Below are 16,223 nucleotides of genomic sequence, written 5' to 3'. Positions count from 1 at the left end.
ACACTAGCAAAACGTACAATATATCGTATTTATTCTTGAAAACTCGATCTACGCGATCTTTAGAGCTCGCGTTGCTCCCGCCCCCTCTATTTTATTTAATTATGCCATCGCACAGGTGGCTGGCAAGCGCGAAACGCGTAATAAACGTCTCAGAACGCAGTGGATGTTCATACGCGCGCGGAACGTTTCACTCGACAGTCTTAAAAGTTAATTTTACTGCATCCACGAGCGACCCAAGTCGAAAGCATAAGAGAAAAAGAAAGAGAGAGAGAGAGGGGGGGGAGCGGTGAAGAAAGAGCACGAGAATCCCTTTCGTTTTTATTGCCAGAACAGTCGCGAGCAATTCCATCGAGCACCGAGTCGGATCGTTCTTTTATCCGATCCCCGCGAAATATAAATTCCGTCGATCGAGCCTAGCTGCCATTAAACTGCCTCGCGGATCGCGCGGTTATCTCGGATCGCGTCTCACAGCCGCGATAAGGAAGACGATCGCCGATTGCCCGCCGAGGAACGCCGTCGATTTCGCGGACATAGTGCCTGCGACACGATTTTTCTCTGGGAAGCCTCGATCAGGAAGATTCTCCTCTTTGCATCGCTTATTCGTTTTCTTATTAAATCGTCTGTAATGCGATGCAATAAATATGGAGACATTTAGAAATTACACAGCCTTCATTGTACAGTGACCTACGAAAGTGTTCTCGTGTCTGAATGAGGTCTATTCATCTTAATTTTGTCAAGATTTTAATCCTCATACTATTTTGTCACGTGAAAATTCGTTCATTGTTTGATTCTAGATACCATAGAAATCGTTCATTGTTCTCCATTTGTGTTGCAATTCGATGAGTACAGATAACCATCTTGTTATATTCATAATTTACGTGCTAGTACTTGTAGAATGATTCAGAAAAGTGTTCAGAATGAAGTCCATGCAATTTTATTCCGTCAAATTCTTGACTTTTATACGATTATTGCGTAAAAAAGTACGTACATTTTTTGTTTCTAGCTACTATAAAATCGTTTATTGTTTTTGGAGTATGTTGAAATTTAACGTGTTCGTTCGAAATATAAAATTTCGAATAAAATGCATAGGGTAGAATTAAAGTATAGGTAGTTCGCGCATTTATGGCGTGGTTACGCCAACTTTCAGAAAAGAACATGATCAATTAAACGAGTTCGAGTGCTCAGAATGAAAGTGATCTTTCTCATCACTATTCATTTTGTAACAAAATCATCATCCATAAGAAACAACATTAACCCTTAGTGGACCAAAAACTATTTATTTCCAGTTTACACACTGCCAAGTCTAGACTGTTTTTCAGACGAAGAGAAATTTTTTACTGAAAATTTTTGTATCAAATATAGGGAAGAGATATTCAGTTTTTAAATAAAACTTCGTTGATATATTTTCATCGAAACAATCGTGCCTATTCTTCCAATGTTTATTTATGTGTTTTATAGATTTCTGCCGCGTGTATGGTGGCATTGGATCGTTAAGGGTTAATAATGATGTTCTAGAACCTGAAGAATCTTAGAACTAAACTACATTTAGTACTTTTTGTAATAATACTACTTATGCATATTCGTTAATCCATTTGTGTAAACCAGAGCTTATATACCCAGTCAATAAATAAATAAATAAACCGTACAACGGATCGAATAATGGTAACATCTCTATTCTTGCGAATTCAGTCACAAAATTTCAAAGCACATCGTACTTTGAAGAGTTTGCAGACGTAAATGAAACCGATTTTTCGAACCAGTTGCCCAAAGAGTCTCCAACATCTGAAGAATCGATTGTCCGTTCGGCAAGATCGTTAATAATTTCGTACGAATATATTGGGTTGGCAACTAAGTAATTGCCGATTTCAGTTATAGATGTCTCTCACTCATATTTTTATGATATCCGTAAATGTTATATTATAAAATTATTATTATTATTATTATTATGTTATTTTTTATTATCCGTGAATGTTGGCAACTGGACAAATTGAATGCAGCGGTCAAGGAAATGCGACCAGAATTGGTCGATCGTAAAGGTGTCATTTTCCAGCAGGACAATGCTAAGCCGCACACGTCTTTGTCCACTCGGCAAAAATTCATGGATATTGCTTGGGAATCGATGTTACACCCATCATATAGCCCTGATCTCGCGCCATCGGATTACCACTTATTTCGATCCCTGGACAACTCCCTTCGTGGTAAAACTTTGAATGACGATGACGCTGTAAAATCTCACTTAACTCAGTTTTTGGCCGAAAAGGATCAGACTTTCTACGAGCGTGGAATTTTCAAGTTGTCGGAGAGATGACAAAAGGTCATCGAACAAAATGGAAAATACATTACAGATGAAACTTCGTTCCAAGTAAAAACAAATTTTTTATTTCATTGAACAAATCGTCAATTACTTAGTTGCCAACCCAATAGCATGTCGTTTGATAATCGAGATGTTATCGGCTCTGGCCTTAACAGTAAAGTTGACAGAAAGAGGGTGACGCGGGGTAAATGGAACGGGGATCGGCATCGAGAGCGTATTCGTCCGGCCAGTCGGAGGTTATCGGACCACACACAAAGCGTATACACGAAGAAAATAGCCGCGAAGCGTAAATTTATGAATCCGTCCCGCCGTAACAGTGGGACACTGTCGTGTTCGAGCCGTCGCCGAGCCCGGCCTGTTATCGTCGCTCTTTATGATCGAGCTTAAGGGGCGAGCGTACGGAGAGGCCGCCTCGTTACGAGGCACCAGATTGCGCAGGTTTCTCTCCTCGCGGCTACCTATCCCGGCGAACTCGCACACAATGTCGTTAACTAGCGTTTTTAGTGCGAACGGTCGTTTACCCGTGATCCCTTTTTGACGCTTGACATAACGCTTGTCACACCTCCAGCCCCTTTATTCGATTCATTTATCGAGGAAACTTACTGCCACGTTCTGGGTGTCATTTAAATTCATCACAGTCTTATGCAGATTTTTATTTTGAGAAGATACTTCGTGGAAGTCGGAACAGCGACGTTTCTTTCACTCGCTGGACGATCCATTCTGGTGAAAGAGACGCGGGCAATTAGGCTGTTAATTTTTGTAATGAGCTGACCGAGTTAGGGCTATGCCATAATTTAGTATGGATTATAAATGAGATGCAATCCGTTTAAAATACAATTCTTCGAGTCCTGCATAATGGTAGAAAAATTACCGATATTTTGTTCGCTAGTAAAGTAATCAGAAACTGTATTTCATCTCCAGTAATTATTCAATTGTTCTCGTACGCGCCATCAGAACGTACATTATCATGAAATCGTACATTATTTTATTCTGCAAACTATCGCGCAACATGTGGATCTCAAAAATTTATTAATAGAATGGTTAATCATGCTAACTCCGTACACAAAGACAGAGATAATTGAACCTGAATCTTGTCGCGCTCTTTACGGCCATTTTAATTCTCTAGACCGATTGATTCTCACTTCTTACTGTTTCTCACCGTTTTTGCGACGCTCTTCATTATTTCAATAATTCTTTCGCTTCATTTAAACGCTTCGCTCTTATTGTTGACGTAGCGTGTCATATATCATATTACACTCGTATATTACTTTTTCCTTCTTTTATATTTATTTTTTTTACTGTTAACTATGTAACAAAGGACTTTCCCCGTTGGCATAAATAAACCATTATTATTGTAATCGAACAATTCTTAGGAAATCTAAAACTATCGTTGCAGCATATTGTACATTAAACATTTTACTAACCTTTCTAAGGCGATAATATTTTCTTTTCTACAATTTTTATTTTCCCGTGAATAAATCAATGGAATAAAAGGCAATAAATATTTCCAGTGTCATTCGCAATGCAAACTAAAAGTTGTACCTATACTAAAGTTCAATCTACGAGTCGATCAAAATTACTATGCTTTCACCTGCATTTTCTCAACAAAACCGTGGTTTCTCGATGGAAGAAATCCGAAGGTAATTGTTAATGAATTTTGCAAGGTTTCGCAACGATCGAGAGTCTGACGAAATTGCAGCCAAGTCGCTGGTTTCGAGTGCGCAACATCTCCGAGAAAAGAAGCTCGGATGAAGAATTCACCGAGTGTTGAACGATTAATTGACTTCGGAGTCGTGGTTGACAAGCTCCCGGGATCGAGTAATATTCTCGAGAATTACAGATTTCTCGGCGGTAGCACAAGTCCACGGTTTTTTAGCCGACCCCGACGGCCAACGCCGTCTATTTTCGGCCGCTAATTACAGTCGGTCCGCTGCGATGACTGCGCGATTCGAACGCGGTGTATAATTAATGCCATTAATGCAAGACTAATGCATATAGAAGAGTGGCCGGTGATAGGCGTTAGAGGGGCGACAGGAGGGAACGAACGTACGCCGGGTGTTCTATGGTTCTATTATTCCACCGGTTGATGGGGCATTAAAACCGAGAGTTCTGCCGGCGGGGTTACGGGTTAGAGAAACAAACAAGAGCCCCGCGCATCGATTCCAATTATTATTATCTCCGTTTTGCCAGCTATTTTTCTCATTATCGCCGATGAATTGGAGATCCGGGAGAACGGCGACGTCAATTAACCAGCGTGTCCTTTGAAAAATAGATTTTTAGAGTGCGACCAGAAACGCTGTCGAAGCAGAGATTGCGATGCGTTGTTTCCCTCGCAAATGATAATTATAAATTCTGACTGATACTAATCTGATCTTACGCTCGAAGAGCCGGGAATAAAGTTTAATGTTTTTTTGGTCCGTTCTATCGATCGTTTTCAAATTAAGCGGCGGGGGGGAGCACTCGACTGAAAATCAAATATTAGTAACTTTCTGAATGAAATTTTGAAAAAATATATTGCTATTTAGTATTTAGTATGCAGAATCGAATTATGTATAATTTAATTTTCCAACTTCCATTTTTGAGTAACAAAAAAGAAATGTTTCATCTGCTTTCGAGCAGATGCTTGCAATACCGTTCCTTCAGCGATGCACGCGAAACTTTTATATCCCGTGCTCGAAAATGTCTCGAAGTCAATAGACAATATTTTCAGTATTTACTTCATAATAAGTAAATTTATTACTTATTTTATCCTACATAAAGATCCGCAGTCTACCGATAAATTTTCAACAGATGAAAATAATTTAAAGAGCATCGATATCTTGACTGAGAATGATCAAGGATGTTTATTTAGCACCTGCGTGTTGCAGAAAGTTGATACTTTGCATGAACATCCGCTATTTAATGAATGAAGTTTGATTAGCTGTCGTGCCGCGTGATTCCGCGTAAATAACCATCAATTTTTAAAGCCCGGCCATTATTTATACACGAGCACGTACGCGTTTTCTTGCGTCATCTCGCGCTAATCGCTCGAGCGAGACACTGCTAGGTTTATTAACAAGCTTAATTACCTTGATTGCAGGCCGCCGGACTCGATCTGAAGGAAAATCTCGGAGCCGGAGCTGCGGCGGCGTGGCCTTACCCATCTGTCTACCACCCCTACGACGCCGCTTTCGCCAGCTACCCCTTCAATGGGTGAGTTTCGAAAATATTTATTTTGTACTTGATGCAATTAACAGCTAACAGTCTTCCCGTTACAATGTTGCATTCATGGGAAATCGCTATTAAACGCGAAACGAGAAAGCAGGAAAGACTTTTCGAATATATTTTTTCGAAAATATTTATTTTGTACTCGATGCAATTAACAGCAAACAGCTCTTCCCGTTACAATGTTGCATTCATGGTAAATCGCTGTTAAACGCGAAACACGAAAGCAAGAAAGACTTTTCGAATATCAGTGTTGCAATTTTCATTAATAATCTGCGCAAGATTGATTGCACTTGTCTAACATGAAACGCATTTATTTCTATTCGAAATTTCCGTACGGGTTGGTTTAAACACTGAGTTGCTTGGGGAAAAATGTTCAACGATCCCTCTTGACGGACAGTGGGTTGTAAAATTTGCTTATCTATTGAAATTTATTTATTCAAATAACGGGTATAAACCCAATGCGACATACATAGATTGAAGAAAATTGACGGAATAAAGAACGTGCGTGACATGTGTCATTCAAATGGGGTTACAAGGCGGTTTTTAGCCTGCCGTTCTACAAAGTATAGACATTGCCACTAAAAAAGTCGATTTTATCGGTGATTGCACTAGCATAAATACAGATTCTGTTGACCGGATCGTAGAACCTACGGTCGGTTTTAAATTTAGCTACAGCGAATAATAGCATATAGTACGAGCATATAGTATACAGAGCGGCATTAAAGTTAACTAAATGAGGTAACGTTGGACAATCAATAACGTTAAGTAATTTTAAACACTTACTAATACCAAGTAATGTTAACATTTTAGGCATGACGCGCCACTATAGTGGCTTCCGCGGATATCATCTTTTAGAACGACACGCCACTATAGTGGCTTTCGTAGATATCATCTCTCTGGACGACGCGCCACTATAGTGGTTTACTCTAGTAGCTCACTCGCTCATCGTTTGAATCAAATAATCGTCTTCATATGCATTGTTTCACACTTCTTTTGTCTTCGCATCGATTTACAACAGTCAACAGGGTGTCCCAAAAATGTCTCGCAATCCGGAAATGGCGGGTTCCTCGGATCATTTGAAGCAACTTCTTCCTTTATAAAAATGTTCTCCGAGGCACCGTTAACGAGTTATTAACGAAAAACAGTGACCAATAAGAATCGAGTACGGCTGACGCGAGGCGACCCAGCCAACCAGCGCGCGAAGTCCAGTTCCGCTCATTGGCTCGGTCGCCTCGCGCCAGCCGAGCTCGCCTCTCATTGGTCACTGTTTTTCGTTAATAACTCGTTAACGGTGCCTCGGAGAACATTTTTGTAAAGGAAAAAGTTGCTTCAAATGGCCCGAGGAACCCGCCACTTTCGGATTGCGAGACATTTTTGGGACACCCTGTATATACAGTATCAGACTCTGTACAGTACACATCAGACTCTGCCGTCCAGAGAAATAGCCTCGCGCAGAATTCAGCCGTACCTAAAAGGTTAAATAAAAAAAGTATGTCTGCAGTGATCCTCCTATTCTCCAATGTAGACAAATTTAGGAAACATAAAACCGTTCCTCCTTTTACTCCTGCGTGGAGTCAATGACCTGTCAAGTAAGCGATTTTTAACGGCAAATAGAGAAGTAACGCCATTTACCGTGATGACAAATGCGACACGGTGTTCGCTAATATAAGTACTCCAACGAATAAAACGTTTTATAAACTGAACAGTAAGATGGCTGAATATACTTCGCCGAAGAAGTGTCCCGAGATATCAACTAATTAATAACGCTCTTACGAACGATGAAGAAAACAATTATTCAGAGCGTTTACGCAAATAGCCTTCGCACGAGTCTCAAGATCCTTGTTCTCTCAGTGGTTAAACGGCCGCAGGATGAACCTGTCCGTCAAGTGTCTTATTTGAAGGGGTTCAAGATAAGGAAATTGAATGTCGGGAATCAAACTAAACGGAAACACGAAATTAGTCGTTCACATTTCTGCGCGCGCGAAGAGATTATCGCAGTTGAATAACAAAGTTTTGGTTCTAGTTCGATATAGTGTGTTCGGTTTGTCTGCGCGCTATATTTCTGGAAACGCTCAAGAAGTTGTTCAGATGAATCTTTTTATTTAACGAAGGCTGTGACGTCAATCAGTGTCCAGATTGTGCAGCACGAAGTCATTAGAATAGATAAAATCTGTGGATTTTCATAAACGTTGCATTCTGTATGCATTATCCGGATTCGAAGGAACTGTGCTACGAAGATCATTTGAGCCGTTTCATTTTGAAAGTGGCATGAGTCACTTTACCGTAATGAAAAGTGGTGATTTTTTAATGTTTATACTACTAATAATTATTAATTGTTATAATAAATATTAATTATTTATTATATTATATATAATTATTATTATTTAATTAATTAATATTATTATTTATTATTATTACTATTATTAATTATTATTAAATATTAATAATAATATACTAATATATTATTTATACTGAGAAAAATATCAGTATCCTGAGATAACAGATACAAGTAAATCTTCTCGAAAGTTAGCATCCATATTTTTAAACGTGTTAAAACGCAAACCCTTAAATATATCGACTTAAAAACGAAGCGACTTATGCCACTTTCAAAATAAACGGCTCATTTAAGCTATGGAGTTAGCGTGTTCGATGTGAACGCTTCTGTGAACGTTTTTGTGAACGTTCGACGACTCTCACGTGGCTGCTTCTGGAGTAGTATGAAATTTGTACTTTTTTTCGTTATCGAATTTACGGTCGTTGCTATTGCGAATTTCATTTCATACTACTATTATGAAATTACTATAATAATGATTCCAGATCAGTGACTCGAATATTCTGTCTGTTGCACTGAAAGCAAAATTTTTATAAAAACGAAACGTTAAAAACACTTATAAAAATTATTTTACGACTTTCAATCATCGTACGCAATGTTTATAATCAAATCATTTTCGTACAAATGTGTTCATTGAAATCGCATTCGGTTTGCCTTACGCAGTCGAATTAAATCGATTCGTTCAAATCATTTGAAGCATTCGATACCTTTGCAATTACAAAACACGAAATTCCGTTTCCCAAGCTGATATTATAATGTACAGCTGATACAATGAAAAGACATCGACGTGAACATTGAAGTCCGATATAAGTACATAAACTCTGCAATCCAGCTATAAAATGTTTTCCCCGCTAGTTTCGAATTATCGCTCGAGCACGTGCACAGAATCTCTTTTGTTTTCTTTGTGCAGCAAAACACACAGGAGGTCTTTGCAAAATGTTGCTTGTAATTTTAACATATTTTACAATGACGGAGAAACAATGACTTGTGTCTTAAAAACGTAATCTGCGCACGCCGAAGTGTTTAAAAAGACGAGTGAAATAAATGATAAGGTTACTACAAATTAATCGGACTCTACATTATCATTAACAATGAAATAACACTCCTTGTTTCTCACAACAAGGTAAATGTGACTCTTGCGCCACTGTGATTTTAACCCTTTGAACTCGAGTGGCGACTGTAAGGCGCCACTGAAAATTGTTATTATCATGTTTCGAAGTAATTTTAACATCAAATTTGTTTGTATTAGAAAAACTGTAAAATGTGTAGTTGTTGCATGCGTCAAAAAGTTCAATTTCATACGTATAAGATGCACTGGGTTCTATAAAATGGAAATGCTACAGGTTGGAAAAAATATTTCGAATTTCGAGTTGAAATGCCTCCGACCACTAAAGGTTAATCCGTGTAATTGTCTCGATCACAAACCGTGGCTCGTATACTGTATAGACTCCATAGGGAGCTCTTTTCAAAGCACAAAATCGTATCTCAGAATGACAGTGCAAAGAAGTTACTCCGCACTCGAGAAATTCGCCTTCCAAGAGAGCGCGTTTAGGCTTTTATCCAAAATTTTCCGCGTAGTTCGAACAGCTTTCGAGACGACGAAGCGTATACAAATACACCAGACACCGCGTGTATGTGCTGTACGGTGAAGATCCGTTCGTGGCCGATGTGGCCGCGCACACGGCCAGATAACGAGCGAGAGAAACACATAAACATTCTAATAAATTAGCGCTCCGCTGACCCGGGACTGTCGCCTTGGGCGTTTTTATTCTCGCGTTTAGCGTCGGAATCGGTCAACGCGTGTCACGATGCGACCGGTGAAAGGTCTCGCCGGTCTCGATAAATCGACGCGGCGGGGCCGCATATATGGTACTATAATATCGGCCGAGATTAGAGGAATTCGGCCGCACGGATCGAAGGTGGCAAGCGTCTCGCCTCTCGATAATTAGCCCTATCTGCGTTTCCGGACCGCTTTTCAATTTCACCCTAAGCTCTCTCCTCTTTTTCTCACCATCTTTCGTCTGTTATCGGGGTGACGCTTCTATTCACGCCGGCCCAGCAACCGAATACGACTTGTTAACACGTCTGACACAACCGGAAAAATTCCTCCGCTGACGCAGTAATTCGTTTAATCTTGGAGAAACTGAATACTTGAGATTCATGGTGGCAGAACAACGCGCAACCGTGTAATAAGATTTAGCGGATTATTAGTATTTAATTTCGCTGATTTCATTAGCAGGAGAGAAATGATTTAAATTGTTGAAAAATTGTGTCTGGCTAATTTAGTCGTATCTCGTGGATTGCAGTGAAATATCGTCGATTCGTTGCATCTGTGCAAAAATGAATTTTCAAGTTCGATAAACATGTGTTATCTACGAAGTCGAAAATAAAATTGTCTCTCCGTCTTCATATCGTTGCGCTTCGTGTCAACGAATGTCCAACCGATGTACAAAATCCGCGATCTATTAATAAATTTGTACTTCATTATGCAAGAGTCTCGAGTGTCGTCTCAAACATAGCACAAACTTGTTGCTTATTCCTTTCATAGTTTCATAATCGCTTCTAATTTATCCGATTATATTGAATTACTTCGTATTACCGTCTCTATTTTATGCGTCACGAACCGCAGCAAATTCTCTCCAATTGTCGCCCAGCTTGTAAACAAAAATGGACAATTTGGGAAGGAGGCGATGCGATTATTCGAGTCTCGCGGCTCGTTTTTATTGTTGTTGACAATCGGCGGCTACGAAAACAAGCCGCGAGGCTCGAGTAGTCGTATATTTCCTCTTCCCAAATTGTCCATTTTTGTTTACAAGCTGGCCGACAATTGGAGAGAATTTACTGCATTTACTCTTCTTGACAAGCTATTCTCTTTCCGACGAACTATTTCATTCTTATGGAAGCACAGAAGTCCACGAACTGCAAAATATTCGATTGTTTAAATTTATTAAAATAAGAAACGGTTACAGTAATTTCTCCCTAATTCGCGCTCAGATTGCGCACAAAAATTGACAATTTTGGGAGAGGAGATACAAGTATTCGAGCCTTGAATCTGGTTTTTATAATTGCTCACAATCGGGAACTACAAAAACGAGCCGCAAGGCTGGAATAATCGTATCTCTTCTTTCCAAATTGTCCATTTTTGTGCGCAATCTGAGCGCGAATTAGGGAGAAATTAATGTATTGGGTTGGCAACTAAGTAATTGCCGATTTCAGTTATAGATGTCTCTCACTCCCATTTTTATGATATCCGTAAATGTTATATTATAAAATTATTATTATTATTATTATTATTATGTTATTTTTTATTATCCGTGAATGTTAGCAACTGGACAAATTGAATGCAGCGATCAAGGAAAAGCGAGCAGAATTGGTCGATCGTAAAGGTGTCATTTTCCAGCAGGACAATGCTAAGCCGCACACGTCTTTGTCCACTCGGCAGAAATTGATGGATATTGGTTGGGAATCGATGTTACACCCACCATACAGCCTTGATCTCGCGCCATCGGATTACCACTTATTTCGATCCCTGGACAACTCCCTTCGTGGTAAAACTTTGAATGACGATGACGCTGTAAAATCTCACTTGACTCAGTTTTTGGCCGAAAAGGATCAGACTTTCTACGAGCGTGAAATTTTCAAGTTGTCAGAGAGATGGCAAAAGGTCATCGAACAAAATGGAAAATACATTACAGATTAAACTTCGTTCCAAGTAAAAAAAGATTTTTTATTTCATTGAACAAATCGGCAATTACTTAGTTGCCAACCCAATATTTCCATTCACCTTACGCATCTTCCAACTCGGAAATTTTCAGTTTCGCAGAAATATCCGCAGCCTAATTCCGTCGATCAGTATGACAGCGTGTTCGGCTCGAGAAAATCGCGTGTCCCGTTTTCTCGTAGCACGATAAGACGCGGTAGTGGGAGCCGATAGCGTTATCCGTAAGGGACGCGGTACATCGGTATCAGCGGTTCCGATCAATTTTTCTAATGTTCATTATCTGGTCCGGGAAAAACCGGTCACGTACCCGTCGACCCGGTGGTCGTCGTCGTCGTCGTCGTCGTCGTCGTCGTCGTCGTCTTTCGTCGACGTTGTCCTCGGTCACCGACGTGGAAAAAATCTGTACAGGGGCCGCGCGCGTGTGACGCACTTCCGCTGGATACCGATTCGTATGCAAGGAAGCGATCGGGTACTACAGCTTGCTTAGCAGCCATTCGGTCTAGTCGGCTCGAGCACCGGGTCTTCCTTTACGGAGACCTACCGCCGGTCCAAACCGGAACCGCGGCCACCTCCAAGCGCTAACAATTACCGGAAGATCGGAGGTTTGCACCTGTTGCGAGCGCGCGCTTCGAGATCCGACGAGATATCGACGGCTCGGTGATTCTTTTATCTCGGCGTATTCGATTTTTATCCGCTGTTTACATGGTCTTTTATATGTGAAAATTGGCGCGACGAAAGGGATCGATTAGGAATTTGTGAGCAACCAAAATCATCGGTGGAAATGCGATGTTAACATATTGATGATCGGTCGCGAGTTAACTTGCGCAGTTCTTATGCCCAGACGTAAAATCGCCGGTCGACAATGAGTTAATTGTGGAGGTATATGGAGTGATTTTCGCAATTGTCTTTTTAGATAATAATAATTTATTCATATATACATGGACGGGATGAATCTTTGTAGTAAGCGCAAATCACACGAGTATAATTATAAAAATGTTAGATGAATATCGAAGGAACAAAAATAATGGAAATAAGTGAGTAAGAAAAATATAAATATAAATCCAATAAAATAAAATACCAGAAAATAATAATATCAAACAGATGATTTTTCAGTCGGTGAAAGGCTTCTCTGTTGTAGTTAAGTTGTCCATTTACTTGGACACGCTGTTAACGATATTTGGTTTAGATGCGTTGATTTTTCTGTTGCATCTTGTTGAAGAATCTTTGATTCCAAGTTATCCGAGTTAAGCTATCTAACTATCAATTGAACGTACACTTTGGCCAAGTTCCACTCAAAAGGATTAAAAGCTTGTCAAAGATTAAAGCGTCAAAGTGTTTTTATTTAGAATTTATCGACAATCATCTTGATCCAATATAATCCGGTTAAGTCTTACTAGAACGATCTGTATTAAATTGACGATAGTTCTGCTCGAATAAAACTAGAGCTAGTTATACAATATATTAATGTTCCTCGAATGTTCGAGCACACGAACGTTTTCTACTTTTCTAGTTAATTGCCTATGAAAGAAGCAATTAACAACAATTTGCAAACTTCTTGCCCCTCGAACATAGAATCAACAATGGACGATAGTCGTTTGCAATTCGTATGAACTACGGCAATTACCTATTTCGAAGCGAAACGAGTTCTGTACACGAGCTGTCCTCAAGACTCGCGGATAATTTCCAGCAAGCCAACGTTAGCCGTTATCGTCGCGGCAAACGAGTCAATTATTGAAATTTCCGACATTGATTATTGTTCAGCTGTCTACGCGAACGACGGTCGTCCGTAAGAGCGTTCAACCGCCGGCAATTTAGTATTTTCAATTTTCCGTATTGATAAAGCACGCTGTTTTCAAACGACCGTGCCGGTCTAATGAACCGCGGGTCGCATTCGGGTTTGATATCGCGATGGCGACGGTGTCGGGCCACGAGAAACATCGCCGCGATAAGGTCGAGGCGCGACGACGACTTTTTCCTCGTTTTCGCGAATCGCCTCGCGTCTATTTGTCGCAGACGACCGATACGTTATCAGGACCGTTTTTTCTCCCCCCGCCTTTCTTTCTCGGGAATAATAAAAGCCACGGCACGAGATTTATTCCCGCGTGTCGCGCGAGATACGTGATTTCGCTGTCGACGGTCCTTGCGAACTTCATAAATCGCTCCGCGTCTGAATTTTCGTTTTACGTCTGAACTTTGTCGGAATCACGGAGCACCTCGAATTAAATGGATGAATGCTGGCAACATTTGTTGCATCGATAAGTCGCTCTACGAACTATCGCTCGCAGCCGCTTACGTAACGCACACTTGGAAATAATCGCGCGCGAACAACGCGAACCTCTTATCGAATCGTGTACGGACAGAATTCGCGTTTGTAACGCGCACCGGCTAACCACTTAATAGGCCCGATTACCGTGTCCGACGGACACGGCCGGGGTAACGGGCGATTAAGAAATAATTAAGAAGCAAGCAAGTCGTGTAAGCGAGAATGCGTGAATAGAACGATTGGCGGTGCTAGACCGCGCGACATCGCGCGATCTTGCGCTTTGCTGCACGAATTTTTGATGGAACTGAAACCAAATGTGGGTCGACTTCTTTTGCACAAGGTTTCGATCGCCTGGGAATTGATTCCGAAGCAGAGAATTTTGTGGATAACTTTGTTTTGTAATTTGTTGCAAGATTCGTCGATGTAAACGTATAAAATGTATTTTATATAGAAGGAAACGGTTATGTCATGGTTATGTCAAGGTTATGTCAATTGATTCCGGAGCAGAGCATTTTATGAACAACTTTGTTTTGTAATTTGTTGCAGGATTCGTCGATGTAAACGTATAAAATGTATTTTATATAGAAGAAAACGGTTAATAGAAATTGCAGACTGAAACTATCGTGGCAGATGGTTATCGCGCATCTTTCAGTGCACTTAGTTGCATAATTGAGAAAGCGATACAGATTTTTCAACTTTTCGGAGTCAGGTTTTGTAACGGGATTATGAAATTGATGCATTCAGTGCAATATGCATGCTGAATCTCGACTTGCTGTGAATTAATATTTGATACATAGTTCTCGCACGAGAGCTCGTAGTGTTAGCAACAACGCGATCACACCCATCTTTATCTCAAACGATATTTTACGAATATTAATTTCAATAATTGCGTTCACAAGAAAGGGGGAGTATTATTATTATTATTATCGTTGTCAATATCATGCAAGCATTTTGTTTTTAATCGGATCCTACAAGGCGAAGAAGAAGTTTTATTGTTTGATATTTCCATTTCAAGCTTTCAATTGCGAGTCATCAATTAAGTAGTAATTGATTGGTAAATTAATTTAGTATCGCGCGGAGACTCGATAACTCGTCGAGACATACTAACCAAAAAATCCCGCGAACTAATTTAGTCAATGAAGTCAAGAGTGCGAACTCAAGCTTATCGAGAACCTGCAGGTCTTTATGCGTTTATGCGGGTAATATGTCAATATAAAACCGGAGGAACTCATTTATTCAGCTCAATCTGTCCCTTGTTGGTAAATTTCTCTTGCATATCGACTGCCATACCGCTCGCCGACATTGTACAAAATTAGAACTACCAGATTTATGATAGCAATTACTGGCATATAATCCTCTTGCCGAGTATAGTATCTGGTACTCGATAGTACAGTCTAACAAACTTCGGTTTACTTAATTCTGTCACCAATGTTTGACTGACACGGCGGTCAAAACGGCGACGACGAACGTCTAATCAGGAGAAAGTTGAAACAAGATTAATTTTTTCCGATCTCGAATATTCCTGTTCCTTCTCAATTTTTATTCTCTTCTTGCTTGTAGAATTAAAACACCTACTCATGCATTTTTAACAATTTATTAAATACGAACAGTAACATGAACATTGTTTGAATTTAGAATGTAGGCACTTTAATTGGTGCCTCGTAGTCGCCATTCGAACGAGTGCAAAGCGTTAAAACAAGGTACAAAACGTACTATGTATTCGGTGTCAACGAAACATTCAGACGGAAAATGGACGAGGCTTCGTATACGAATCTTCGCACAATCTACAAATTTCCATACGCCACGGATGCGTAAAATTCCACAGACTAATCGAGCCGTTTATTTTGAAAGTGGCATAAGTCAGTGTACCGTGATGAAAAGTGGTGATTTTTTAATGTTTATACGAAATTATTTATACCGAGAAAAATATCAGTATCCCGAGATAACAAATACAAGTAAATCTTCTCGAAAGTTAGCATCCATATTTTTGAACGTGTTAAAACGCAAACCCTTAAATATATCGGCTTAAAAACAAAGTGACTCGCAGGTGGGTGTAGTTGGTTTAGCATTATGAGAATAATCGCGAAGGTTTTCCGAGGGCTCAGATCGTGCAGAAACATTTCAATTACCTCTCTGAGATCGCCGATAGCTCACGTAGTGCTCGAGCTCGCTCGAAGAAAGCGGACTAGAGCTTCTTCAGGATCAGATAGATCCAGAAAATAGATCCAGTACGGAAAATCGGTAGCAGGTTTAAGAAAGCACTGTGCTCGTGCTGGGTGATGATCCGAGAGCATTATGCGTAAGTGTGTGTGTGCGCGCGCGCGCGTTGCGGTCACTTAACATACAAAAAGCCAATAATGCAGAGTTGGCATGCGCGGCCGCGAGG

At 40.2% G+C, this 16,223-nt stretch overlaps 1 protein-coding gene across 1 annotated transcript in view; it reads left to right on the top strand.

The window, feature by feature from the left end:
* mirr (iroquois-class homeodomain protein mirror) overlaps window positions 1-16,223 on the top strand; it is a 76,978-nt gene that overhangs the window by 45,167 nt on the left and 15,588 nt on the right. The window contains exon 3 of the mRNA XM_033472526.2: window positions 5,394-5,506. Coding sequence (XP_033328417.2) covers window positions 5,394-5,506 — 113 coding nt within the window. The remainder of the gene's footprint in view (window positions 1-5,393; window positions 5,507-16,223) is intronic.

Source organism: Megalopta genalis, chromosome 1 (assembly GCF_051020955.1).
Source record: "Megalopta genalis isolate 19385.01 chromosome 1, iyMegGena1_principal, whole genome shotgun sequence".
NCBI lineage: Eukaryota > Metazoa > Arthropoda > Insecta > Hymenoptera > Halictidae > Megalopta > Megalopta genalis.
The sequence above is the reverse complement of the archived record's forward strand: the minus strand, read 5'-3'. Positions and strand labels throughout refer to the sequence as shown.